Source organism: Camelus dromedarius, chromosome 32 (assembly GCF_036321535.1).
Source record: "Camelus dromedarius isolate mCamDro1 chromosome 32, mCamDro1.pat, whole genome shotgun sequence".
NCBI lineage: Eukaryota > Metazoa > Chordata > Mammalia > Artiodactyla > Camelidae > Camelus > Camelus dromedarius.
In genome coordinates, this window is record NC_087467.1 from 12,353,958 (window position 1) to 12,381,207 (window position 27,250).

Consider the following 27,250-nt stretch of genomic DNA (forward strand, 5'->3'; position numbering starts at 1 on the left):
GAAGAGAGAGCCCTAAACACAAATAAAAAGAAACAACCAACAATCCTTATAATTATCATCATCTGCTGCTTTTCCCTCTTTTGGCAAAGAAACACTCCATCCATTTGCAGAAATCGCCCGCGGAAACGTTACATCAAAACTAATCACAACGATTAAAATCAGCTTTTCTGTGCAAGAGGAGGGTAAAAAGCAAGTTGGAGGCTGGAATAAGACAGTTTCTCTACACCCCCCCCCCAAAAAAAATCTGGGGAAAAATTTCCTATATGTATATTTATCTACACGTCTATGTAGAGATTTATTTTTGAAGGAGATCAATTGTCTGCCCTGTGATCAGTTAATTTGATTTAAGTTTTATTTTGGAGATTGATTTAGACTGGAGGTAGAGGCATGAGCTAATTGTATCCTGATCCTTGCCTTGAGGGGTTTCAAAGCCCTGGAGCAACTCTTCTCTGTATTTTGTTCTGTCTACCTTAGCCAAGCTATTGCATTTCTCTCTGGTGTGGCGAGCCGAGCAGATCGCTGGGAGAGAAATCGGAAAAGGGGGGAGAGGAAAAGGAAAAGGGGACTTGGAGAGAGACTTTGTGCTTCAATGTTTCAGGTAAGATCTGACGGTTTGGGTTTGTTATTATTTGCTAAGGAGGGTATGGCTGGGACTTTGGGCGCAACTCGCTTTTACGCATGTGCCAGGCATGGGGCGAGAGCGCGGCACACTCGCACACACACAGCCCGCTGCCGCGGCTCGGGAGCCGCTCGGACTGGCGGCGGGGCAGCGGCCGCCGCCTCCTCCGGGGCTGCTCCCGCAGCTCCTCGGCGTTCCTCCCCGGGCGCGAGCGGGGCGGAGCGGGCAGCAGGAGCGGGCGCGGCCGGCCGGGGCCGGGGGGCCGGGAGTCGGCGCGCCGGGGCCGGGCTTCCGATCTGGGGGCCCGGTTCCGGCTCTCGGAGCGGAGCGGCCGCGGCTCTCGGAGCCTGTGCCAGCGCCGCCCGCCCGCCCGCCACTCGCGCGCCAGCCTCGCCGGCGGCCGCTTTGCAGCCGCGCTCCCCACCCCCCCCCCGCCCTCCCTTACCCCTCCCTCCTCGCCCGAGCCGCGCGCGTCCCTTTCTTCCCCAGCGCCGAGCGCCGCGCCCGCGAACCGGCCCCGCCGAGAGCCTCCCGGCGCCGCGGGCCCCGACCCGCCGCCGCCGCCGCCGCCGCCGCCGGCCGGAGCACCCCCAGCGCTGCGCACGGCCCTGCTGGGCGCGCGGGGGCGGCTGCGCCCGGGGCTCCGCACCCGCCCGGGGGGTGGACCGCCGCCCCCTCCCCGCGGCAGCCTCCGCGGCGCCCCCCGACGCCCCGTGAAAGACGCCATTGTGGCTGCCAAGCGGACTGGGCCCCGGGGCAGTTTTTTCTTCCCCTGGTGCCCGGGCCGGACCGCGCCGCTCCCCTTTGTGAGCGGCGCCGGGTGCCCAGCGCTGTCCGCCGTCCGTCTCCGGCCGGGCTGATCCGGATTCGCCGCCTCCGCCCACCCGGGCGCCTTTAAAGCCCCCTCCCACCCCACCCCCCTTTTCCAGCCCCCCACCCCCCGCTTTGGGTGCAAACGTTTCATTTATTTTTAAAAAGCTCTCATTCCTCTTTCTCTCCACCTCCTCCCCTGATAAAGGGCAAGGCACGTGCTCCGGATTAGAAGTCTCCCTGGGAGGCGGGGACCGGGGAGGAGGCGCCGGGGCAGGGGAAGGATGTGAGCGCTGCAGGTAATGGCTGTGGCTTTGCTGCGCTCGCCTCGGCTCCGCGGTGCCTGCAGCGCCGAGTCCGGAGCCCGCATCCTTCCCTCCCCTTCTGGCGGCCAAGGTTCCCTTAAAGGAACAGAGCTTCCTGACCGCCTCCCGTCTCCGCCGTCTGAACCGGTGCTTGGGGCACCGAGGTGGGCGGGAAGGATACAGTTCGGCTCTTTTCTGACCTCTTTGCTCCCCCCAGCCCCCACCCCCGCTGCCCCTCTTTATTGAAATGTGGAGTGTGCTTCCTCTCCCGCCCCCCAGAGGGACTTGGCTGGAAAATCGCGTAAGCGCCTCCTGGAAAAAGAACCGAGTAGGGGGCGCGTTCTGCTGAATTCGCGTGAAAAGTGAGGTAGAGCCCCCAAACCCACCAGGACGAGGAAACGGGAGCCTTGGTGCAGGAATCCCTTACCTGGACGCGTGCTCCGCGCCGCCGCCCCGAGTACCGCAACTTCCTATCTAGCGCGGGTCGACAGTGCCTGCCTTTGTGCTTTCGAACACTTGCACTGTGCCGTGGAAATGGTTTTCTGGTATTAAAACGTTTTCACCGTGACTGTGCTTCGGGGGCCGGCTGGGCGGGAGCCAACTAAGTTAGCAAAGTTGGGTGTCGGCTTTGTGCGTGGAGAAAGGCACGCAGGAACTGTCCACACTGGCTTCCTCGCTCAGACGTGCCCCGCAGTAGGCAGAAGTAATTTGGTATAAATGCTGCATTATCTCCCAGATCATAGAACTGGCCGCTTTCGAGCAAATCCTTGACGTGTGTGTGTGTCCGTGGTGGAACTGGGAGGGATGTAACAGTTTAACATACTCATTCTTTAAGAAACGTTTGCCTTCTGTTTTCAATCAACTAAGCTGGCAGCTAGAGATACAAGTTTATTTGAGAATACCCTCTGGGTACCAAGCATGCTTGGATTGTTTTAGCAAATTAAAAATGAGCAAAATGCTTTTACCTTCTCAGCAGTAGACTCCTTAAGAGACCTCCTGTTTTGTGTGTATGTGTGTGTGTGTTTTAGAGAAATATTGTCTGTGTGTATCTCAAATGTGTTTTTAATCTGGAAAAGGAGAAAATAAAAGAGTTTTTAAAGGCAGAGGCTGATGCCACAGAATGATTCATTAAACCTGATCTTACATCAAGGAATTTACCTGCATATGTAGGAATCGGTGGAAACTAACAGCTAACCTACTTGGTGAATTTGAAATAGTAGTGGATCCATTTGTCTCCTGGATAATGGGCAATGTGCCCGTCTATTCCGCGTGTTTATGTTTGTGTGGCAGTTGACTTACCGTGAGGGGCTGGTGTTCAGAAGACTGCACACTGACTACAACAATTTGGCTCGGGTGTCCTGCTGCTGCTTGAATGGAAAGAATTGTTAGTAATTGTTATGATGACAGTAGGTTTCATGTTTACTAATTAGGTCGCAAAGGTGATCACTGAATTTTAAAACTTTGCATCCCAGAGAAAACTTCGTTGGTTTAGGCAGTTATGTTTATAAAAAGAAAGGAACTGATTAGGCAAAAATATCATACATTTGCTGGGAAGAAATTTTGAAGTGAACCAAGCGTGAATGATTGTTGGCAAAAAAAAAAAAAAAAAACAAAAAACTCCCACCACAGTATTCAAAATGACTGCAGTGATTTTGCTGTATTCATTATGCCTGAAGCCCAATAAAAAGTTCTCTAACACACACTAGAGGTCTCTCTTCTAAGCTGTGAGATTTTCTTGTTTATAATTCTTTGCCAGGGCTTGCATCATAGGATGGGAAATGATAGCTTGATTCAGACATATTTAAGTAATAGTAATTTATTGGCCATTCACATTACTCTGATGTGAGTTACTTATTTTGGAGAATATTCAGTAATTATTGTACAAATTATGCTGCCTAAGTACTAGGAAAGTAACTGTAATAAGACTTATACTACGTGATGATGAAAACAGATTATTCAATTCGTTGAACAGCATCATGGACCTTTTGGCCTACAATTATTTATCCAGAGCAATTTGCTTTTAAATGTAAAAGGAATTAGCGAAAAATGTATTATATCAGAGAACTTTCTGAAAATTAAACTTCCGTTTACCTGTAGGAATAAGTTGTTTGCACCAATGCTTTCTTGTCTTGACGTTTCTAAAATCACAATGATTGTTTTCTCATCCTGAAATGTGATATTTTCTGCTAATATAGTTTCCCATCTACATGGCTTTTGAGTCTTTCAAAGGATGCTGATTCACTTGTGAACTATCAGTTCACCAAGGCTTTTATTTAGTTGCATGTTAAACTGCATTTCTCAACCTTCTTTGAGAGTGCAATTTGTAATTTCCCAAGCCAATGAAGCTTTTATCTTCTTTATCTTTAGGATGAACTATCTTGGGGAAAAGTGAAATTTTTAGATGCAAGCATGTATGCTTATTTTAATAGCTCATGCAGAAGTGAGAAAGAATTTTTTTAATTAATGCAGAAGTGAGACAATTCAATTTTCGTAGGCACTGTAACAGTGTATTCATTCATAAAAACATACTAGATGTAAATCACATTATGCTTGTTGGTGATTTTAGTTTGAGAAAATCGTGCAGAGAGCAAAACAGAGAGATTAGCCTTTAAGAGTAACAAGCCAGTATTCATTAAGCTCATTCATTCATTCCACAAATATTTATTTGTGCCTGCTGTGTGCAAGACACTGCTAGATGCCAGAGACACGACGACGGTGAGAAAAAGCATTCAGAGTCCTCAGTCTCCTGGAATTTATGATTCAGGTAGGGAGACAGATGTTAATCAAACAGTTGAACAAGGGACAGACAGAGAATAGTGCTTTGAAAGAAAAGAAACACGGGGTTCCAATAGCACTAACCGAATAGAGGCAAAGTAGCCAAGACTGGGGCCAGGGTTCCAGAGGAAGTATTACAAGCAGATCTAAGTGATGAAGAGGCAGGGGCAGGAGAAGCAGACAGAACAGAAGTAGGTTCCAGGCAGAGGGAAGAGGGAATGGCATTTTCCAAGCAGGGAGAGGCGAGGCCCAGGGAGGGGGACTCAAGGATTAGGTAGGTGGAGTTAAGAGAGGGAGGGGGCAGTGATGGGAGAGGCGGTTGCAGAACAGGCCCCTGGTCTTAACCCTAAGAGCAGAGTGAAGGGGTGGGCCAGGAGAATTGGGAGGGGGCGGCACTGACATAATCAGATCTGTGTTTTGCAAGGATAATTCTGGTGTCACTGTGGGCAGTGAATAGAGGGACCCAGAGTGGATGAAGTATAGCCCTTGGAAGGCTATTACGGTCGTCCAGGCAAGGGAAGATACAGCTGGGGTTAGGGCAGTAGCAAGGGAAACAGGGATGGGAGATCCATTTGCAAGGTGAAATTGATGGCATGTAGGAAAGGATACCTGGTGGGTTAACAAGGAGGGACAGAGATGGCAAGTGGACACCTGGGTTTCTAACACATTAACGGGATGGACATGGGGATTCTGAAGACTTGGGTAGATTTTGTACCTTTCACTTTATTTCTAGCCAGAATGAATAGCAAGGACAAGTCTCATTCACATCCTGTCTAACTGAATTCACGTGGGAAACCAAGGTCAGTCTTTAACCCCTCCGATATGTTCACCAGCCGTGTACAGAGCACCTACTGTGTGTCAGGCACTGATCTCCCCGCTCTTGTCCTGTTAGCCAAGATGCCTTTTCGTTTATGAACTGCTCCATGATGTTTCATTTCTCCAACTCCAGCTCTGTTGGAATTCATCATTTGAATAGGCCTGTGTTTAACCTTCTGAAACAAAATCAAGTCTGTGCCTTACAGTGCAAATTAATTGTGCCGAAAAATAATATAAACATGAATTAAATGACTATAAAAATTAACTGTTCAATCATGCTTTTAAAAAGCCCATTTACATACAAGTAACTGGCACAATTATTGCAAATCATTCATTGAAAAAAAAAACTTTTAATGAACTTAACACAGTAAAGTTTGGTCTGATGAGAGTTTACTCAGCTCTGCTTTCTCCCAGTTAGATTTTACTGTGTTTCTCCTTCACGTGCCTCTAACTTTTTGTACTGATCCTTAGCTGGTCTTGTCTCAATGCAACATTTTTATACGTTCCTTAAGTGGACATTATTTTTTTGGTATTTCTGATATCTTATCTCTTATTTCATTTGTTCTTATTTCTCTAAAACTTCGCCCCCCACATCTGGCTTCACAAACATGTATAACAATAGGGAAATCATGTTTTGGTGGTTATTTACCACAAAGAGAGCATTGGCTGATGACGAGTTGATTAATTTTAAAATAATCTAAAATTCGGCGTTCTGTTTTTCTTTCACCCTCAAAATCTATTAGAAAGAGACTTTCAAAACAAATTGCCATGGATGCTTTATAAGAGTTTTTCCCCCTTCTGGTTGTACTCCTTCCAGGAAATTCCAGGTTGGAGCTCCTTCCAAGAAATTTGGGTTTCAGTTATTTCCAGGAAACAATTTGAATATCGCTCTCTGCATTGTGGTCTGAGACACAACTGCAATTCCATAAGATGCTTTTCCTGGTGGTTCTTGGGTGGGTGGCCCTCAGGGCGGGCTCTGGTTGGAAAAACTTCTTCATTTTAGCTAAGTCACCTGGGGATCTATTTCTTCTGTATATACAGCGATGATTTATATCTCGCTAAACTGCCTCATAGGATTGTTGAGAGGGAAAACTCCAGAGTACAAATGGCAAACTGATGTGCAAATAGGTGGCATCAAGCAACCCTAAAGGGTAATTTTTCTAAAAGATCCCTCTGAATTCTGGCCCCTTGCTGCAAGGCCAGTCTGGACTACGTCACTGAGCGCCCAAAACAACACTGTGAGGCAACCCCAACTCACAGGTGAAGATTAGAAAGGATCACGTGACTTGCCTGAGGTCAAACGCTAGGCTAGTGGTGGAGCAGGGATTGTAGCCCGGCAGGCTGGCAACAAAGCCCTAACCTGCCATTAGGCACTTTTCTGCCCCCTACCCTCCTGGTTTTCTGTCCAGTAGTAGCATCTGGGCACTTTGCACAGGCACTAGGCACAGAGCACCTTCTTCTCTGCCTGCAGCTTCTCTTCATCCTCTCTTCCCTCTCCTATCCCCACTGCCCACCCTGTATCTCTCCACCAGCACCAGCAGCCCCTCTTATACCAAGAGGGAGGAAAAATAAAACGCAGCTTGAGATTGTTGCTCTCAGACATCTAAATTGCTCCCTAGCCCGTGCTGAGCAAATCTGTCCCTCTCGCGTCCTCTGTCACGCTGACCAAAAACACGGAGTTGTTTTCTGTCCAGTGAGAACTGACAACAACGCAGGTCTTGCTGCTGACACCAAGGCTGCTCTTAGGAAGAAGAGTTATGAACTAAAAAGGATGTTAACTAGATAGATTTCAAATGCTTGCTAGAGGAAGCGATATTCTTCCTGATAAATCTTTCCAAAGCATCGACTGCTGTCATTACTTACTGTTTTGTAATCCTCTCACTTTGTTGGAAAACTAGGTAATGGAACAGAAGATGTGTGTGAAATGGAAGACCCAGACTCTCTATGGAGGTTGTGGGGGAATTACATTGGTCCATGTTATCAACACATCTCTCCTCTGCCTTCCTGCTCCTACTACCCCAGTATTCAGATCCCACTCCGACTCTTCCTACCTGTATTTTCTTGGATAAACTAATTAAATCTCTCAGCTTCAGTTTTCTGAATGGTAATTGAGGTAGTAAAAGTCACTACAAATGAGGTAATCATATGAGAAGATTACAAGTGAGATTAGAATAGATTCTAGGGTTGTCTTGAGGATCGAATGAGATGTAATTGGATATACACGCCCAGCACATAGTAAGCACTCAGGAAATATCCATAGGCTGTTATTAAGAGCAGGGACTATGTTCATTCATCTTTGCTTTCTCAATTCCTAATACAGTGATACAGTGCCTGGCACACAGGATAAGTGCTCGATAAATAATTGTTGGGTATATGAACACAGAATTTCAGAGGATACAAGAATAAAGCCAGGCAGTGATTTCACTTCCCTGTAGGAGCTTTTTGCCTTTAACAAGAAGGTCCAAGTTCTGCTACATGCCCTTGCCTGAGAGTTATGGGCTTTTGCTAACCAGTTAGATCAACCATTTGGGAGCAGACCAAATTTGATCAGCAGTACTAATGCTAAATAGGACATTGCTTCAAAGATGTCATCAGTTTATCTTCTGATGACTCACGTGAAGGTCCTTCTAGGCACAATTATCATGAAGTTTCCAAAACATGCAGACATTTAGAACTGCTGCTATGAAATGATGAAACCACTGGGTTCTGCACCCACAATGGGAACCAGTGAATTTGTTTATTACACCGCAGAGAAACATCGGAATTGGTCTGATACCCATTCCATCCAGCAGATGGCAGTGGTGTACACTCACAAGCAAATTCTTGGAATAGCCTCTGGTCTTTCTCTTAGTTTCTCAACATTGCCCCACCCTCAGTGGAAAAGGAAGTCTGAGCCAACTTTTAAAACCTCCCTTGACTCCTTTGCAGGAATAACCGAGGCTCCACTGGACAGCTGGAAGAATCCACGCCTTGGAGTCACCCGTGTGCTGTGGTCCAGGCAAGGGAGAGAGAGCAGGCACTGTGAGCTGTCAGAATCCACTCACTGCCGGCTTCCAAGAGGCTGTTTCGTTTGCTTAAAGCAAATCAGTGGAAGAAAGTGCTGTCAAGCTCCAGCAGCTAGGATGCTACCACTTGCTGTGGGTTGAGAGCGTCCGTCCAGGTTGCCAGTTAGTAATCAGGAATACCAGTAAAGAATATAACCCGTTTTAGTAAGCTTGTGCCTCCAGGGGATGGAAGCGTCACGTGCAACTATAGACCCACATGTAACCCTCTCGTGTGCGGTAGTGAAATGAGCTTTGGTCTTCAAGTTGCTTAGAACTGTGGACCCACTGTTCGCGGTGTGACCCCAAACCTTGGCTTCATTATCTGTACAAGTACAGATACTGACAACCAGCTCAGACGGTTGTTCTAAGAATTAAGTATGTGACACCATTGTGACACTTCTGTGTGCCAGGCTGTTTTCCAAGGACTTTGCGATGTTGTCGAATCTTCATCATTCAAGAAGGCGGTACTCTTGGTATCCCCATTCTTGAAATAAGGAAATCAAGGCACAGAGAGATGAAGTAGCTCACCCAAGGTCACAGGATTTGAATGATGGCCGCAGGCGGCAGGGTCCATGCCTTTGTCCCCCCCAGGCACTACTGTCTCTTATTAATAATGATTGTTACCAATTTTAGCTCGTAGTTATTAAACACTTTCCTTGTGCCAGAAGCCTCATGTATGTTAACTACTCTAATCCTCTCAGCCACCCTAGAAGGTGGGTACTTTCCCCATCTTAACAAATGAAGAAAAAATGTTTCCTCTGTGCCCCACTCTGTCAGTAACACAGGAAAACAAATTGCTGGTGAGACCATCATGTATTAAAGCACTAAACGGTGGGTCCCGCTGTAACTGCCACAGTGATTCAGAGAGAAGAGAAATCAGCAGTGAAGGACTGCGGGGTTATGTTCCAATCGTATAAGATGAGGCACGTGGAAAATGTGAAATGTCTTACCCTTTAAGTTTTCCGTCAGGGCCCTTAGATATTTATAGCCTCGGAACCATTTCAGACATGACGAATGGCCAGCGAAGTTTGGGGCTGGTCCCGCTCTTTCCTCTCCTGAGAGTCACGGCTCATTCTTTTCTGAGGTGGTAGGAAGATCCAGGTGCTCTGCCAAACGGCCATCGCCTTCCTCTCACACAAGAGGGCCAGCTCTCAGCATAGCTCTTTTGCCTGTGACTTTCAGGAACTCACAACAGGGAAAGAAATTCACCTGCGTTATGAACTAACTCAGCCTTTCTCTGCTCAGAAACACCTTCCCGAGTCTGGTACGAAAGACAGGTTTTAGAGTCTAGAATCTAATGAACTTACTTTGTGCAGGATGCCCAAGTGAGGTTTGGGAGAACAGACAGCTCTCTAAATGAGGGCCACATTTTTAGAATGACGGCTTCTTTAGTGGCGGACAGTCCTGTATTTCAAAAATCCAAAGTATCTGAGATGTGGACCAGTTGAAGTTTGCACAAGTCAAACTAGCTATTTAAGAACTGCAGTTTCTAGACATACCTCCAGTGTTGCTGATCCCCTTAGCAGAAACAGCCACAGAGTTCATGACCAGTGGAGTCACGGGGACCCAGCCAGTCATGCGCGTTGCTGGGCGGTGAATGTGGCCTGAATGAGTGAAAGGCATGCGAATTCTACAGACCGGCACTGCTGTAAGTTTTAGAAATCCAGTGACGAGCAAGGCAGAAAAGTCCAGGGTCTCATGGAGTTTACATCCTACAAGGAGGAGTAAGAACTCAATTCAGATACGATTAAGTGCTATGCAGAAAATTAAAACAGGGTGGCCAGGTGAGACCTCCAGAAAGAGGTGACATTAAAGCTGATGCCTGATGGCAACCAACTTATCTCAGCGTGGCTGGCCGGCCCTTTGATGTCGCGTGGCAGTGCCCAGTTCACTTCTTGTCTCGTTCCCCAAGGAGGCTCTCCTGGATCTTTTTACTCTTCTTAGGTTCCAGACCCATCCCCACTTACCAGGTAAACTGGCCTCACAATTATGGAGACACTGTCCACTCCTTGTACTTCCTGACACCAAAAATCCCATCCTTGGCTCCACAAGTCCTCTCTTCCATCTCCGCTGTCCCTTCCTCAGTTTCTCATTTGTCCTCTCTCCACTGGCCCCTTCCCCTTAGCTTTTAACTATTTGCAGAATAACCCACTGTCTGTGTCCCCCCCACCCCTCCTGCACATTCATATGTTCAAAGCCCTGACTCCCAATTTGATTGTACTTGGAGGTAGGGCCTTTGTGGAAATAATTAAGAGTAAATGAGGTCATAAGGGTTGGTCCCTGATCTGATAAGATTGGTTTCCTTATAAGAAGAGACACCAGAGAGCTCACTCTTTCCTCCGGAGCACGAAGAAGTCATGTGAACACACGGCTAGAAGGCAGCCATCAACAAGCCAGGAAGAGAGCCCTCACCAGAAGCCAAATCAGTCAACACCTTGACCTTGGACTTCCCAGCATCCAGAACTGTGAAAAATAAAATTCTGCAGTTTAAGCCACCCTGTCTGTATAGTATTTTATTGGAACAGCCCGAGCTGACGGAGACACCAACCTTCAACAGGAAACAGAAAACCTCGCTGCTTCACCGCCTCCCTCCTTGCAAGCTCACAGCCACTTCTGCACACAGCTCCCCCCACAATCTGGCCACTCACACCTCCCTCCCACCTCTCCTCCCTCGCGGGCAGTACTTTTCAAATCACCTTTTATTTTAGTGTATGCTCTTGTGCCTTTTCAAAATGGAACAGCATCTTGCAAAGCCCAGGATGTTCCAGGAGGCTTTATTTTTAACTTACCTTAGGATCAAAACCTCTGCTGTCTTCCAGTGCTTTGTGCTGCTTACCTGTCCTTAAACACCAAATTTAATCTCTGCTTGTCCCCAAATCCAATCCTCTTTCTCAGTGAAGTTCCCTTTTTTATTTCCTCCCCTGAATATTTCTGCAAATCATTTAAGGAAGTAGGGAGTGGTTATTGCTCGATTTTGTATTTTTCTACATCAATACTATTTGGTTTTCTGCCATTTTCCAACTGAAATGATAATAGCCCTAAGCAGGAGTGGAAGTTTAAAAATCAAGATTGGGAAGATGGCTTCTTCTTTTTAAGGAAACTTTCCCTGAACTGCATCTTCTCGTTTACAGTTCACTAGAATTCCATTAAGTATTGCTTATTTCATAGGATATTGTCACAGACACACACCCCACAGGCACTGGCTCTCTGGGGAAAGGTCAAATGTCATTGCTTCCCCGAGTTGACCTGTGGCTTCTCTCTGAGGGAGAGGTGATAAGAGGCAGAGATGAGGCAGGACCGGCTCCTCTCACCTCACTGCTGCCGTGGATTTCCCCCAGAGCCTCCGTACTAACCATGGAGAGTTCCTGGGTCTACTCCCATCACACCTGCAAAGGGAAAGCCAAAAATGCCTATCCAACATGGCAGTGATTTCAGAGCAGCCCCAAGATTCCACAGGGCGTGGAAGAGCAGCAGGCAGGGAAGAGGGGATTAAATGAAGCAACGTCTGTAAAGCGCTTTGCGTAGTACCCGGCCTGTGCTAAGTGCTCAGCAAATGGTAGTTATTATGATCAATGTCACTGTCATCCTAAGTGTCACTGGCTTATCATGCACACAAGCGCATCTACAGATACAGATACACATGTCTACGAGTGAGGATTCTCTCTGGCTTTACAGGGAACCTGTGAGTCTTGAAGAAACACAAGGTGAAGCTGGGAAGCTCTCTGGAGATCTGTTACCTGCCACCTACTGTAGCTGCCTAGGGAGGGCTGGTGGAATGTTGCCGAGTTCTGTCCCAAAAGAAGGGACGTGGAGCAGACGACACCCTCCTTAACCCCATCAGAGTTACATGGTTACAAAGAGTCTCATGGTTGGGCAGGCGCGGCACGCGCACGCGGGAAGGAAGGCACGGTGGGTTCCAGGATGAGGGACTGTCATAAAACAGGAGTGAGGAAAATGGAGAAATGGGGAAAGGAAGTGAACAGAAGTGGGGTCTCAGCTCCCAGGCTGCCTGTGGAGTGTTCGAGTTGCAAAATGCCAGGCCACCGGGGAAGAATATGCCATGGGAAAAATCCACGGAGCTGGGACTGAGCTAAAAAAGGCAGAGGAGCTTCTGGGGTACAGAAAGTGTATTTCCAAAAACCACACTATACAAGCAAAATAATATGCTCTCTGCTGTGGGTTATAAACATCCAATTGATCAGCACCTTGTTATGAGGCCCCCTGGGGCTCCAAGGAGGCAGAATTCGGGGGAAACAAGATCTGTGATGGTGCAGAAGGGACGCTGGGGGGTGGGGGTGGGGGCTTGTGCACAGGGAGCTGGAGGCTCAGTGGAGCAAGTTGGGAAGGCTTCCTGGAGGAGGTAAGAGTATAAATCGGCCTTAGAGACGCAGAGGCACAGCAAGCCAGGACGGGACAGTAAATCGAACCGGAAATGAACATCTAAAGATGATTTTGATGGCGGATGAGGGATTAGCCCGAAACTGGGGTTTGGGGCAGAAAGCTGTGACTCCAGAGGCCCTTCCTGTTCCCAGCCATCCTGCTCTGTGGTCCCTGTGTGTCGGCCACTCTGGGATCCAACTATCCTACCCTGTTATCTTCTCCGCCCATGTCCCTAAGCTTCCTCTGCCTCGTCTTTATTCTGCCTGTTCTTCCCAGGGAACCCCATGTCCCTTGACTTCAGTACAAACATGCGGCGACTCCCCTCTGTGTCTCTAACTGCCTAGTGAACACGTCCAGCTGGCAGGGCGCGCCCTCCCATGGGGCCCCCAGGGGAACTCGCCACCGCCTGCTCTCCCAAACGTCTCCCTCCGCTGATGGCTTTCCCACCCGCCCAGGTGCTCCGTAAAGAATCCTCAGGTGTTTCCTTCGCGCCTTCCTTCCTCTCAGCTCCTGCCTAGACACACACGCCCCAAGTCAAGGTCTGTTATTTCTTCCTCCCAAGGGTCTCTGCGTGCACCCTCGCCCCCAGCCCCCACCCTCGCTGCCTCGCATGTCCATCACCCTCCACGTGACCGCTGCCGCCCCCATCTACCCGCTCTCTCCCACCACACTTTCTGAACCCCCTCTACCTAGACAGCACCTTCGGGCTCTCAGCAAAATTCTTTTTAAAGCCCCAATCCAGAAAATTAGGGTCCTGAACTCTATTTTAAAGAAAACTTAATGTGTGTGTGTGTGTGTGTGTGTGTGTATGTGGATCAGTGTAATCACCAACCAGCCTAGGGGTTCAGAACTCAGGTGCCAGAGCCCCGTAATCTGGCCGGAAGCCCAACTCTGCCATTACCGACCCTGTGATCCAGAGAAGCTTCTTAAAGCTTCCTCACCTGTTAATAACTTTGTCTACAGCTGTTATGGTGAGGAGGAAAGCTCTGGTACCAATGCCTGGTAGGCAGTGAGCACTTGTCCCGTAGTGGCCAGGGTGAGAGAGAGAGAGAGAGCATCAGGAGTAAATACAATGATGCTGTCAATGTTTATCTCTGGGCCACTGGATTTTTATTTTCTACTTTTTATTTTTCTATATTTTTCCAGTTCTCTATAATAACCATGAAATCCTTTTACGACCATTAAACCGATCTTTTCTTTGGAAATTACATGATGTTACACCCCCTACTTAAGATTGTTCCATAACCTCCCACCACCCACAGGCTACACCCCAAAGCCCCCGGCTGGCCTCGGGAGCCCTGCACACCTGCCTGGCTCTGTTTACTGGTGTCAGCTCTACCACCCACTAATGCCCCAGACCTCAGCCTCTCCAGGCTTCTGTGCATCCAGATACTGTGTCCTGCCATCACCTTCTCTCTTTATGGCATCCTTTCTTCCCAAGGTCTCCTCTGATTTGAGTACCGCTTAGCTAGCCCCTGTTCACACAAGGAGACGCAGCTCGGACCTCAGCTTCCCTGGGGCGTTTGTTTCTCCCTCTGGGTTCCCCCTGGACTCTGGGCCGGTGTCACACCCCGTCAACTGGACTGCGGGCTCCCCAAGACTGAGGGCTGGGCCACCGTCCTGTCAGCATCTCCAGGTATTTGTAGGATCCTCAGATGTTTGAAGACAGGTGGAGGGAGGAAACTGTGGGGCTCTTCCAGGCAGGGCTCTACGTGCAAGACTGATCAAGGAGGAATTTTTGAAGATTTTTTTTGAGTAGAAGGGTCATATGCTACAAGTTACACTTTCGGAAGAGAAGTTGGCAATGGTATGCAAATTAGGTAGGGTGGGGAGGCCAGAAAGTCAGTAAAGAGGAGATGAGGCTTTGCTCTCAGGGGGCAGGCAGCGCCCGGTCCTGGGCTCCTGCCTCGTGCCCGCTGCCGAGCGCTTCCCCTGGTGGGCCCCGGGACCCCCCCGCCAGCCTTGGGCAGGTACGAATCAACCCACCGCCACCATATGAATAGGACTGGGTCACGTGGCTGATGGCTAAGCAGGAGAGAGATGACTCAAACTGGATACATCTGACCTCGAAATGAGGGCTGCTAGCTAAGGTTCTGATACCCGAACAGCCCACAGAACACCGAGGGTGAGAAAGAAAACAGTGCTCAGCCCTGGAAAGCTCTTGCAGGTGTACTTTAAGAAAGTCTTACAGTTACTAGAAAACTTGAGTGAGAGATAAATAAAATGTTTAAAGAAGGAGATGTTCAAGTGTCTAGGAAATGATGGTTAGGATTAGAGTGAACTCGAAGCCATCTGCCATGGAACTGTGAGAACAGGAGCTTTAAGATAAGTGAAAGACACTTCTGTTTTATGTAGCAGGCTGGGGGCTCTTCAATTTCATTACCTGCAGGGCTGATATAGGCTAGAAATAGAAAGTGGGTGCAAAATGGTTGTATATATTGATGGATGATTGAGTTGCAACTGGTTTTTCAAAACTGACTACACATATGTGGGAGATATTTCCCCAGGATCTTGAAGTAACACACGGGAAAGCCAGCCCGTGATTTCAGGCTGTGCTCCATGAGACCATCTAAGACAAAAAGTATGATAATATTAGCTACAGTGTCCTCTGTACCAGGCGCTGTACCACCATCATCTTACTCAATCCTCACAACAAACCATTTGAGGAAGGAATGATTATCCCCATTCTTCAGATGAGAAAACTGAGGCACAGAGGTTTTATGTAACTTTCATAGGGTCGCACGTGTACTGGCAGAGCTGGGATTCCATCCCAGGTCTGGGGTCAGTAGACCCCAAAGATAGTGCTGTTTGCATTATAGATACTGCTTCTAAGGTAGACTGAACACTGAACTCACGGAGAGGAGCCTTCCTAATTCTTTGTGTTCTGGAATCTGCAGATTCCGGAAAGAGCAGAAAACAAGCCTTATCGCACTGAAGTGACAGGGCTCCCTCCCTCCGCTGAAAGATCACAGAGCCTCTTAGGCATGGGCCACCTCCCCTCTGTTTCTTGTTCTTGAAATCGGCAGCGGGGAGGGTGCCCACCCTGGATGCTCCTTTAGGGACACTGCCCACCCCATAATAGAAGATTTAACACGTCTCTCTTTCCTGCCCCCACGCAGGCACCTCCTTCTCACAGCTAGCCTCAGCACCACCCCCAGCAATCTGGATAGTCCCCGTGCCATTTGAGAGAACATCCTTCGTTGTTCACAGTCTCTAGCATTCACAGGAAGCCAAAGTTAACGCTCTAGAGCGTTTCCATCGTCCTGTGACAGATCTGGACCGGGGCGCAGAAGGAGCACGTGGTGCCCCTAGCCGGTAATGGTCTAAAGGACGTGGAGTCGGGAGGAGAAGGGAGCAAAAGAGCCACGTGTGGAAGATGCGTGGAGATTTCCAAGTACCTCGCAGGAAAAAAAAATACCCAAAACAAACAAACAAAAACCATGTAAGCAATTTGAAAAAGCAGGAGCCCTGTTCCAAATGTCAGCAGTCTTCGGAGCACAGCCACTGGGGCTGGACTCAGCCAAGGTGCCCTTGGATTTGGCCAGATGGGCGAGGCAGTGTGTGGGTTACAAACTCACTGGAGTCCAAGTCCCTGCTTCACCACGATCCAGCCAGGGAATCACCAGGGAGAGGCTTAGCCTCTGTGAGCCTCGGTTTCCTCTTCTGTGTAATGGGAGTGGTAACAGTTGAGGTGAAAAATGGCCCCGGGCAGCTGTGGTGGGTCCAGCCCTTGGATGTGTGAGACCCCAGGCAAATATATTTTGTGGGACCCTGGCTATGTAAGCAATTTGAGTGGAATCTTTAAAAAAAAAAAAAAAAGTCGAACTCACAGGAACAGAGAGTAGAAAAGTGGTTGCTGGGGGCTTGGGGGTTGGGGGAGATAAGGAGAACTTAGTTAAAGGGCACAAACTTTCAGCTTTACAGTGGGTGAGGTCTGAAGATCTACCGTGAAACATGGTGACTGTAGTTGATAACACTTATTGTGTAATGAAATTTGCTGAGAGAGTAGAACTTAAATGTTCTCACCAAAAAAAAGAGAGATAAATGTGTGAGGTGATAAATGTGTTAATTAACCAGATGGGGGGGGGTGCTTTTACAATGTCTACATACAGCAAATCATCACGATGTTCATTTGAAATATCTTCCAATCTTCATTTGTCAATTACACCTCAATAGAGCTGAAATTTTTAAATTAAAATATGCATCAAAAATAAACAAAACACTAAATGTGAAAAAAAATCCCAATCAGCACCATTCCGGCAGCTCAGTTTCACAGAGTTGTGCAGGAAGAATTCTGTCTCAGCTTGTGGGAAAGATCTGCTCGCCGGGCACAGGTGTCCACGCACAGCCCACGGAGGACCACCTGGGCACGGGCCCTCGAGCTCCGCAGGGCATCAGGAGGACCCCTGCTGAGGGCAGACTCACGGGGTGCTCTGAAGGGGAGAAAGGTGAGTCCCAGGCCAGGCTTAGGGCGCCCCGGGGTGATGCCACTGCAGCCCTGGCCAGTCCTGGCACCAGGGAGGGGCTTGGAAAATCCCGAGGAAGTTGCTCCGATGTGAAGGGCCCTCCGAGGCACGGGGCCGGAGCGGGGGCCCAGCTTGCCCAAATCTGGACGGCACTGGCTGCAGTGTCCCTCAAGGAGCTAAACATCACTCACAGAATAAAACCAGTAATCAGACAAGGTCACTGCGTGGCTGCTGGGACAAACCAGCAACAGAGTCACTCAGGACGCAAAACAGAAGCTCACTCTGCAGCCGCAAACATAATTAACGTCCCCCTCTTCTTTTTAAAAATTTATTATTATTTTCATTCAAGTATAGCTGATTTACAATGTTGTGTTAGTTTCTGGTGCACAGCACAGTGATTCAGTTATACATATGTATATACATATGTATTCCTTTTCCTATTCTTTTTCATTATAGACCATTACAAGGTATTGAATATAGTTCCCTGTACTCTACAGTAGGTCCTTGTTTATCTATTAAGTTCACCCTCTTATGATTAACTGTGCAACTACTGCTTCTCTAACTTTTTCCCACGTTAATCCTCTTCCTGGACCGAAAAAAAAAATTACAAGCTGCCCAATTGTCAAGTTGCCCTTGTGCCTGGATGGCACCCAGGTCCTTAGCCCTCCTGAGACTCCCCCAGCGCAAGACCAAATCCCATAACAAACCCCTCCACCTCCCTCCTGTGGCCCCTTGGTGTGGTTCTCTCCTGCGGCAAGCGGAATAAATCTAGCTTTGTGTGACGAGTGTGGGTCTAACAGAATCCATCTTACAGGGCTAATCGGGAAGATGCGAATGCTCACGACAGTGCTGCGGCTGTCAGGGCTCGGTCATCATTGTGGTGCATCTCAGTCTTTCTGACCTGTTCATCCTGTGTCCTGCTCGACGGCTCCTCACTGCTCAGAGCCAGGGGGAACCCTGGACCGGGACCGGGAGCACCACCTGGGGGCTTGTTAGGAGTGCGGGCTCTCGCGCCCCACCCCAGACTGACCGAGTGCGAATGTGGTTTTTAACAGGTGAGAGAAGCACTGCTGTAGCTTCAATTCTTGTGCCACGTACTCAGGGGCAGCATGACTGAGGAAGGCACAGCATTTAAGGAGGCGCCAAAAAACTCAGTAATCAAGGTACATAGTATAGTAATGTCATATTAATATAATTCATCAAAGTGAGTGTAAAAATATCCATGATGAGAAAAATATCAAAATTTTCAATAAAGACAAGATCCAGAGGAACTGGGATTCGCTCGGGTGAGGCGCGGGAGGCCCAGCTTTGCAAGTACAGGGTGGGATCCTGGCTTTATTGAAAATTTTGATATTTTTGTCCAGTGTGAATTTTTTTTTCAAATATTATTCCTCCTGCTTTCTGAGTCTCTCAGCACCCTTTGAAATTTTCCCCCCAAGATGTGCATCTCATCACTTCTGCTCAACTCTCAGGAAGCACTGAACACATACTGAGAAGGGTGTGTGTGTGTGGCTTCTGGAGTTAGACGGCCTGGGTTCAAATCTACGGTTTGCCACTTCCTAGCTGTGTTCCTTTGGGCGAGTCAATTAAGCTTTACAGCTCTGGTTTCTTCTCTGTAAAATAGAGGAGGCTACCGTTCCGTTCAATTTACTTAATTTTCAAGTGCAAATAAAGAAGGACCAATAGGATGTAGTCCAAAAACCTAGTTCCAAAGGTCTAGTTTAACCCCCTGATGAAACTCAAAATATGTACAAGAGAGACAGCATTTTCTTTGAGGAGTCCTCTATAAATAAAAACTTTAAACATACAAATGCACAGATGTAATCATAGCATCCATCCTGTTGCTTTTAACCCATTCTTTTCTCTTTTAGCTTGGTGCCCTTTTCCCTTTTCCTTCCATTATCTTCCCCTTGTTATCTGCATTAGCATACCTGACACTATCTTCCGTATCTTCCTTCATATTCCTGTAACAAGATACGAGATATGGACACTACAGACACATGCATATGTGCAGACACATTTACACACGGGGGTGGAGTCATCGTTTCACAAACACGAGATTTTACTGCTAACACTCTCCTGCCCCTTGCTTATCAACAATACTTTGTAGAAACCCCTCCAAGCCAACTGGTATACCTGTTCCTTCCTTTCTCATGGTCTGTATGCTAGTCTTGATGGGGATTGCCGTGATAGAATCATTCATTCTGCACTAACGAGGATTCGATTTCTTTTTAGATTTTTACCACCCTGAGTAGTGCTCTAATGAAACATCTTGATACGTATATTCTAATACTGTAGATGAGTTCTTCCTGTTTAAGACACTGGCATAAACGGAATCATAGAGTCTAGACGCTTTGTGTGTCTGGATTGTTTTGTCAGCATAGTGGTTTTGAGATTGAACCATGTTGTTGCAGCAGGTGGAACAAGTCCTTTCTATCGCTGAGTGGTGTTCCATTGTATGCGTGTACTACAGTGGTTTATCTATTCTTCTGCGTACGTATATTTTAAATTTTAATATGTAATGCTAGATTTCTTTCCCCAAAAGCTGCAAAATTTACATTTCCACCAAAAATATACGTTGTAGTTGTTTCTAATTTTGACTGGCCTGCTGATCATGAAGTGATATCTTATTACTTTTATTTGCATTTCCCCAACTATGGTAAATTCAAGCTTTTTTTTTTGTACATTTGTTGGCTGTCTGGATTTGTGCTTCTATAAATTGCCTTTCCATATTTCTTGATCATTTTTCTATTGGGTTGCCAACTTATAAAAATCTTTCTGTATTATGTAAATTAATTCCTCTGTTAATTACATATAATTGATTTCTATACTATATTAATTGATATAAATATTATATAAATTAATTAAGTACTTGTCATCACAAGTATTTTTTTCACAAATTTATCATTTGAGTTCTGAATCTGATTATGCCTTTCACCTTATACATTTTTAATGTGGGCAGATATATCTTTTCTTTTATAGTCTCTGTGTTTTCCAATCTTGTTAAGGTTTCTTTGTCCCTAGATTGTACACAGAGTCCCCTTAGATATTGCTGCAATATTTTGTTCTGTTTTGTTGTTTACTACAAGGCTAATCTCTGGAGAATGTATTTTGGTATATGGTGTAATTTTGTTTTATTTCTGATGGATGGCAGTTATACTGGTATCCTTTTAAAAATGATTTATTATTTTCCCACTAACTTGAGCCACCACATTTGATCTATAATATATATTAAATTCTCACATACAACATTATTTCTGGATTCTTTTTTCGTTTCTACTGATCTATTTCTCATTCTCATACCAATACCATGTTTATTTCATGATTTCATATTAGACTCTGATGTCTGGTCAGGCAATTTCCCTGTTACTGTTCTATTTTATATACTTGAGCCTTTATTCTTTCATATGAGTTTAAAGTCATTTATCCAGCCTCTTCTCCTACTCCAAAGGGGGAAAAAAAACTATGCAACTGTAATTATAATGCTATTATAATTATCTGTTTTTTGAGAGATTGAATGATTTTGTGATATTTCACCTTCTTATCTAAGAAGGTAGTATATCTTTCCATTTGTTCAGACTTTGTTTGTGACCCTTAAGAATGTCCTTGTTGAGGCATTTTTTAAATTGAGTGTGTGGCAGTGAAAAACAGTGACTGCGGGTGCTGTTTGGTGTCCTTTATTATCAGCAAGGCACGAGCAATTTTACCCACCAATGCTTTGGCACCACTTGTGTAAATGTCAACACAGTGAAAACAGCAAACAGCACGTATCTCACTGCTATTATGAATACAGTTGTGACCTTCCTGACTTCCTGAGAGGGTCTCCAGGACCCTGTGGACCACACTTCGGGAACCACTGCTGTAGACACACTGGGCTCCTTTTTGTTCCTTGGAAGGGCCAAGCTCTTTCTGACCTCAGGGACTTTGCCCATGCTGTTCCCTCTGATTGGAATGCTGTTCCCTCTGATTTGAATGCTGATCCCACAACGCTTTGCCTGGTCAATGTTCCTCCTTATCCTTGAGATTCTGGTTTAAATGTCTCTCTCACAGGACAGCTTTTCCTGGACCCACAGCTCAATAAGACTCAGTTCCTGTGTTCTGTGCTCTCAATAAATCTTGACATTTCTGTGTTAGCTTTTATTACAGTTTTAATTAACATATTACTTGATTGTTTACCCATTAACGTCTACTCCCCCTAGAGTATAAGCTTCTTGATTCTGTGCACATTTTCTGCCTCGGTATCCCCTTGGATGGGATGGCACTCAATCAAGATTATTGACTAAGTGAATGAGTGAATGAATGATCCGTTTTTGCCTGTGACTGGTTAGCTCAGTGGGTTAGCTTGAAGGGCTGAGGCCAAGACTGTGGGTTGGACCTACCTCCTCCTTTTCCCTTTTACTCATCCAATCATCAGCTTTGACTTCCCAAGCCCACACTGCAGATGAACTGGGATGAAGGATGCAGGTGAATAAGGTCAAATGCTTTACCATTAGTAGGAAAAGCATTCAAAACTTCCTCCCTAATACTGCGCCGTGGATTGGTTGCCATCTACAAAGCCAGAAAGACAACCGCAGCACCTCCTGATCGTCTTCCTGATCTCATCTCATCTGAGACCTGCTTAAACTTCCTGAGACTGTGAAATCTGCCTTATTTATTCATTTGCTGCAAGTCCCCTGGTCCCCCAGCAAATACCCGTGCCTTGCAGAACCTTGGAAAGTCATCGGAAACTCTCCAGCAGTTATGAACTATAGTTTAAAAACCTCTGAACTAACAAAATTATCATTCTGTCCCAGATTTAAACTGAATTGTGGTGATTATAGCGTATGCTCTGCAGTTCTGGTTGAGAGGGCAATTTAATTAGAAGCCTCTATCTTGAGGCTCTTATAACTCCACCCCATTCCCCCCCAAAAAAATAATTCTTCAGGATGAAATTTCTAATGCTGTCTGTCAGCCTAAAGGTATGTTTTCTTGTAGAAAGTTGAGTAAGATTCCATTTAGGCTGTTTTTAAAACTCAAGAAAAAGGGCAAAAAGGGAGGTTTTACCACTTAAGAAATGACTCAGATACTTTTTTACAATTTTTTTTTCCCAAATGCAAACTGCTTCCTTTAGAACTTTCAAGTTGTCCATCTTACGCCTTTGGCATGTTTTAAGGAATCTGGTTGAGCTGTAATGAAGTTGTTCACAAAATGTGTGTTGCTCATGTGAAGTTTTATTTCCAGTCTTTAAAAGAAATTTGCAAGTAGATGCTACACAGGAAATTATGATCCAGATCAGGTCTATGAATATAAGTGTGTATGTGCCTTTGTGTGTGTGTGTGTGTGTGTGTATGACAGGTGCCTTCACACCTTACCAGTAAAAAGTTATTGGTCAACCAAATGGTATTTGCTAAAAATAACCTTAGAACTAATGTGTAGTAAAGTTCAAAAAATATATATGAAGGTTTATTTCCACCCTTCAGAAGAAACTTGCATTGAGATTATGATCAGAATCAGGTCTAGAATTAAATATGAAAGGATGTAACAGACAGGAAAAGAGGTAGAAAACAAAGATTAACCGGATTTGATGACTGATTGGATAGAGAAGACGAATTAGAGGACTAAATGAAGGATGACCTGCCATCTCCCTGGAGCACAGCCATGTGCCTCTTCCACCTGCGTCCTGCCCCTTCCTTGCTCCCTCACTGCCCCAGCTCACCCACATCACCCTGATGCCCTCGGGCATGCCCTCTGCAGCCCCAGTGCCCCTGCAGGCATTTCACCCACCCATCTCTGCAGCTCTCATCCTCCTGCTCCAGTCCCAGATTAAATGGCACCTCAGAGAAACCTCTGGCCACCCACAGCAGGTCCCACTCTCACAGACACACACACACGTGTGCACACTGTTTTCAGTTAAAAATCCTTTTCTTTTTTTCTTTTGTTTAATGGAGGTACTGGGGATTGAACCCAGGAGCTATACCCACTCTACCACTGAGCTATACCCACTCCTCCCCAATTCCTTTTTTTTTCCTTTACAGAACCATTTATAACAGCCCATGTATTTGTTAACCCCTTACTGTCCTCCGACACCAGACTTTAGTTTTAGGATCAGTGGCTGGCAAGGATGCCTGGGTTCCCGGTGAGTAGGAGGAGGTTTGGTGTGCTGTTGATGGGCAGGGATGCTGGGAAAGACACTTGGTTTATGGGGAGAAGACGGCAGCTCTGACGTGGGCAGGCTGAGTCTCAGGCGGACAGCTAAGTGACAATATAAAGTAGGAAGCAGTAGCCAGGCAGAGTCTAGAGCTGGGAGAGACCGTGGTCCAGGGCTTTCCCAGAACGAGACACATCTTTCTCAGCCCAAGCTGTTTCCCCTCCTCTTCTCTTCCCCTTAGTCTGTCATGACTTGGTTCCTCTTTGCCTCCCTCACCTCTTTGTTCTTACTTCTGTGGTCTTCAGTAGAGAATTCAGATCGCTTGCAATCCATAGTTTTACTGGATTGAGAAATGTTGGCCCTAGCAAGTCCTTTTATTTTGCAAATAAGAAAAATATGTCCCAGAGATGCTAAATGACTTACGCAAAGCCACACAGCTAGTTAAAGAGAAAACCTGGACTAGAATTTTTTTTTTTTTTTTAATTACAGTTCAATGCCCTTTCATTAGCCCATGCTCAGTACCGGAGTGTAGGTCAAGCTTTGGGAACTGATTGTCTGAAATCCACGAACTTCTTGGTTCCTTTCTGGAACCAATTTAATTCCCTCACAAAGAGCCACAGAAAGCAAACAAGGACCCTCAAAGAGTATTTTGTTCCTTCTTAACGTGGATTAAATGTGTTTTCTGGAATGCAAGATGATACTGTTAAAGAAAGATTTGGCTGTTCCAGTGCCTTTTAATAAGAGAAGGTGTCCTTGCAACCAATTCTGCGTTAACAGATACTATTAAAAAAAATTATAATAACATTGCCCAGGAGCAAAATATTCAACAGAGTGGCCCTCACTGCAGCTCCGGGCTGCCCCCTTGTGCGTATTTCATATTAGTGTATTTTGTTAGGATAGCTGGGGGTGGGGGTGGGGAGGTAAAGTTTGGATCTTTCCTTTGCCTTCGGGTTTTCCACTCCCCCACCCCCCACATCATCCCTCCTTACCCCCTCTTTCCCCATTTACAGTCCAAACCACAAAATCAGTTCATGGACAGCTTGGATTTTGTGACCATGAATTTCTCCCTCAGTTTTTAGCCATCATTCAACAAAGTGTGGACTAGAAGGTGCACAGTTCAGGAGTTGAGGGCAAACGTGGTCCCTGACTTCACAGAGCTTCCGGTCGAACAGGCAAAGCACACACAGATCAAGTGGTCACTGGCGTGAATGCTGTTCTGAGAGCGGAGGGCCGTGGGGTGAGGGGAGCAATTATTAGGGGGCCCATCCACATTCATCCAAACTACTCATCAGCACTCCTATATATATATATATATTTTTAATGAATTCTTAAACACAGCTTTGTGAAGAATTCTCTTGTCAAGAAGGTGACGAGCATCATTTCATTGTGTGAGGATGCGTGCTGTCCAGCAAATGCGGCCACGCCTGTATCTCTGTTTTTAATACCGCTATCCAGTCTTCAGTTTTGATCCCGATCATGAAACAGCTTCAGATTAGACATGTCATAGCTGTTTTCCCTAAAATTTACCTGCAGCAAATGCAGGCTCCGATGTGGCTTTGGTAGCCCAGCTTCCCAAAGGTCAGCTGCCGACTCCATGCACAGGCTCAGTGATTGTCACCTACTCTGGGTGGCTTTTCAGTCATCAGCTTCCTCATTCCACAGAATCCCAGTGCTCGTGTCATGCCAGATACAGTACTAGGGTCTGAGCGTGAGGGCAAAAAACAAAAACGAAAGAGGAAAGTTAAAAAAAAAAAAAAACCCTCACAAAATAAATAAAATCTCAACAAAGAACCCAAATCTCTGCACTCAAAGAGCTCAAAGTCCTGTGGGAAACAAGCAAACCAACTATTCCAATTTTGCGGGGTTTGCTTTTGAAGACCATTTCACGGCAAGGAAAGCGCACACAATACACTGTTGAGAGTGAGTACAGGTAGGTGGTACGACTTGGGCTATAAGTGACAGACACACAACTAAACGTGACTTACAAAAGACGGCCACTTGTGATCCCACAGGACAGGAAGCCCAGAGACGGCGTTTGGGAGTCCGGGACCACGATGGCCCGTCGAGAAGGGAGGGGCTCTTCCTTCCTCCACACTGCCATTCCCAGCGCGGGCATCGTCTTCCCTTATGACCCGAAGATGCAGAGAGTGCCCGCGTCAGTGCAGAAGGGATTCCCTCCCAGGATTCTATTTTACAGGCCCCCCCCCATCCTCAGACATCTCCTCTGGTCCCATCGCCCAGGCCTTATAAGGCAATCATTGGCCCAGCACCATGAGATCTGAGAATGGCTCCAGCAGGCCCGCTCAAGCACTCAGCTCTGAGAAACCCGAGCACGATCAAGTTCTAAGAGCAGTGGAAATGGGGAGAAATGGCTGTCCTTAAACAACTGCAGGATCAGCCACAACACATCCGTATCACCCCCACAGACAGGCAGGTAGCATCACCAAAATATTATCAGTGGTATTGCCGGGAAGTAATATTATGGAAATTATTCATTTTCCTCTTTACGCTTTTCTCTTTCCAAATTAAGTGAGCATATAGTCTTTTTATAATCAGCAGTAAAATCTATTAAGAAATAAGCAATGCTTTGGGACAGTTGTTGAGGAAACAGTGTAAGAGGAAGAATGGAGTAGGAACGCAGGCAGCATCTGATACATTTCTTATCCAAACGGAGTTAAACAGCTACTTAGGACACACTAAGTAGTTTGTAAACGAGAAGGCTCTGCACCCAGCTCCAACATGTTGGGGTGGGGGTTCTCTACACCAATAAGCAGCTCTCAGATATCAACCAGCTGGCTGTCGTATCCACCAGGAGACGGTGTCAGATCCCACAGGGGAAGGGCTCAGTCCTACAAGACTGCCCCCAAAAGCCCGCCCCACCTTCAGACGCCAGTCACAATCCAGGTTGTCAGCCTCCTCCTTGGGTTCGGTTAATTTGCTGGAATGGCTCACAGAACTCAGAGAAACATTTTACCTTACGAGATCACCAGTTTATTACAAAAAGGATTTAAGTCAGAAACAAGCCAGATGGAAGAGACGCACAGGGCAAGGTATGGGGGAAGGGCTCAGAGCGTCCAGCCCCATCCAGGTGCACGGCTCTCCCAGCATCTCCACCTATTCACCTACCTGGAAGCTCTCCAGACCCCATCCTTTCAGGTTTTTCTCAAGGCTTCATCACATAGGCAGGATTGATTAAGTCATTACCCACTGGTGATATATTCAACCTCTAGCCCCTCTCCCCTCCCAGAAGAGGGGGTGGTGGAGTGGTGAAAGTTTCAACCCTCTGCTTACATGATTGGTTCTCCTGGCAGCCAGCCCCCATCCTTAAGTGAGGTCTAAAAGTCATTTCATTAACGTAACAAAAGACACCCTTATTGTTCTCTGTATGAAATTCCAAGTGTTTTTAGGAGCTAGGTGCCAGAAATGGGGGTGAAGACCAGATAGACATTTCTTATAAATCACAGTGTCCCAACAACAAAGGCGTATATTCACAACATATCAAAGCTAAATTTTCTTCTAGGACTGAAAATTGGAGACCAGGACAATGTCAGTTGTGTTAATTCTACCAACTAGAGAATAATTGAGTGAGAATTCGAGAGTTGTGTGAGAAGTGGATTTGCAGCACATCAAGTCCTACAGAGGACCTAACAGGATAGGTTCACAGGGTCATTCCTCAAACATTTTCTTGCCTTAAAGTCCTTTTCCATTCACAGTTATTTTAGTCAGAGGCCCTGAGCGTCTGAGAAAGATAAAGATCAAGATCGAAGCATTGTGGATTCTGATAACGTGTTTCCTTGAGTCCTTGACTTGCGGTTCTTTAAAGACGCAGTTAGAAGTGGGAGGGGGAGGGTATGGCTCAAGTAGTAGAGCGCATGCTTACCACGCACTGAGGTTCTGGGTTTAATCCC

At 46.5% G+C, this 27,250-nt stretch overlaps 1 protein-coding gene and 1 long non-coding RNA gene across 2 annotated transcripts in view; both read left to right on the forward strand.

The window, feature by feature from the left end:
- The first annotated feature begins 475 nt into the window (after positions 1–475).
- Positions 476–27,250, forward strand: part of KCTD1 (potassium channel tetramerization domain containing 1) — a 158,192-nt gene continuing 131,417 nt past the window's right edge. Inside the window, exon 1 of the mRNA XM_064481529.1 lies at positions 476–598. Within this exon, the coding sequence (XP_064337599.1) occupies positions 590–598 (9 nt within the window). The 5' untranslated portion in view covers positions 476–589. The remainder of the gene's footprint in view (positions 599–27,250) is intronic.
- Positions 4,076–11,030, forward strand: LOC135319800 (uncharacterized). The gene is made up of 3 exons (XR_010378664.1): positions 4,076–4,498; positions 5,243–5,309; positions 8,254–11,030. It is a non-coding gene; the product is annotated as an uncharacterized LOC135319800 (long non-coding RNA).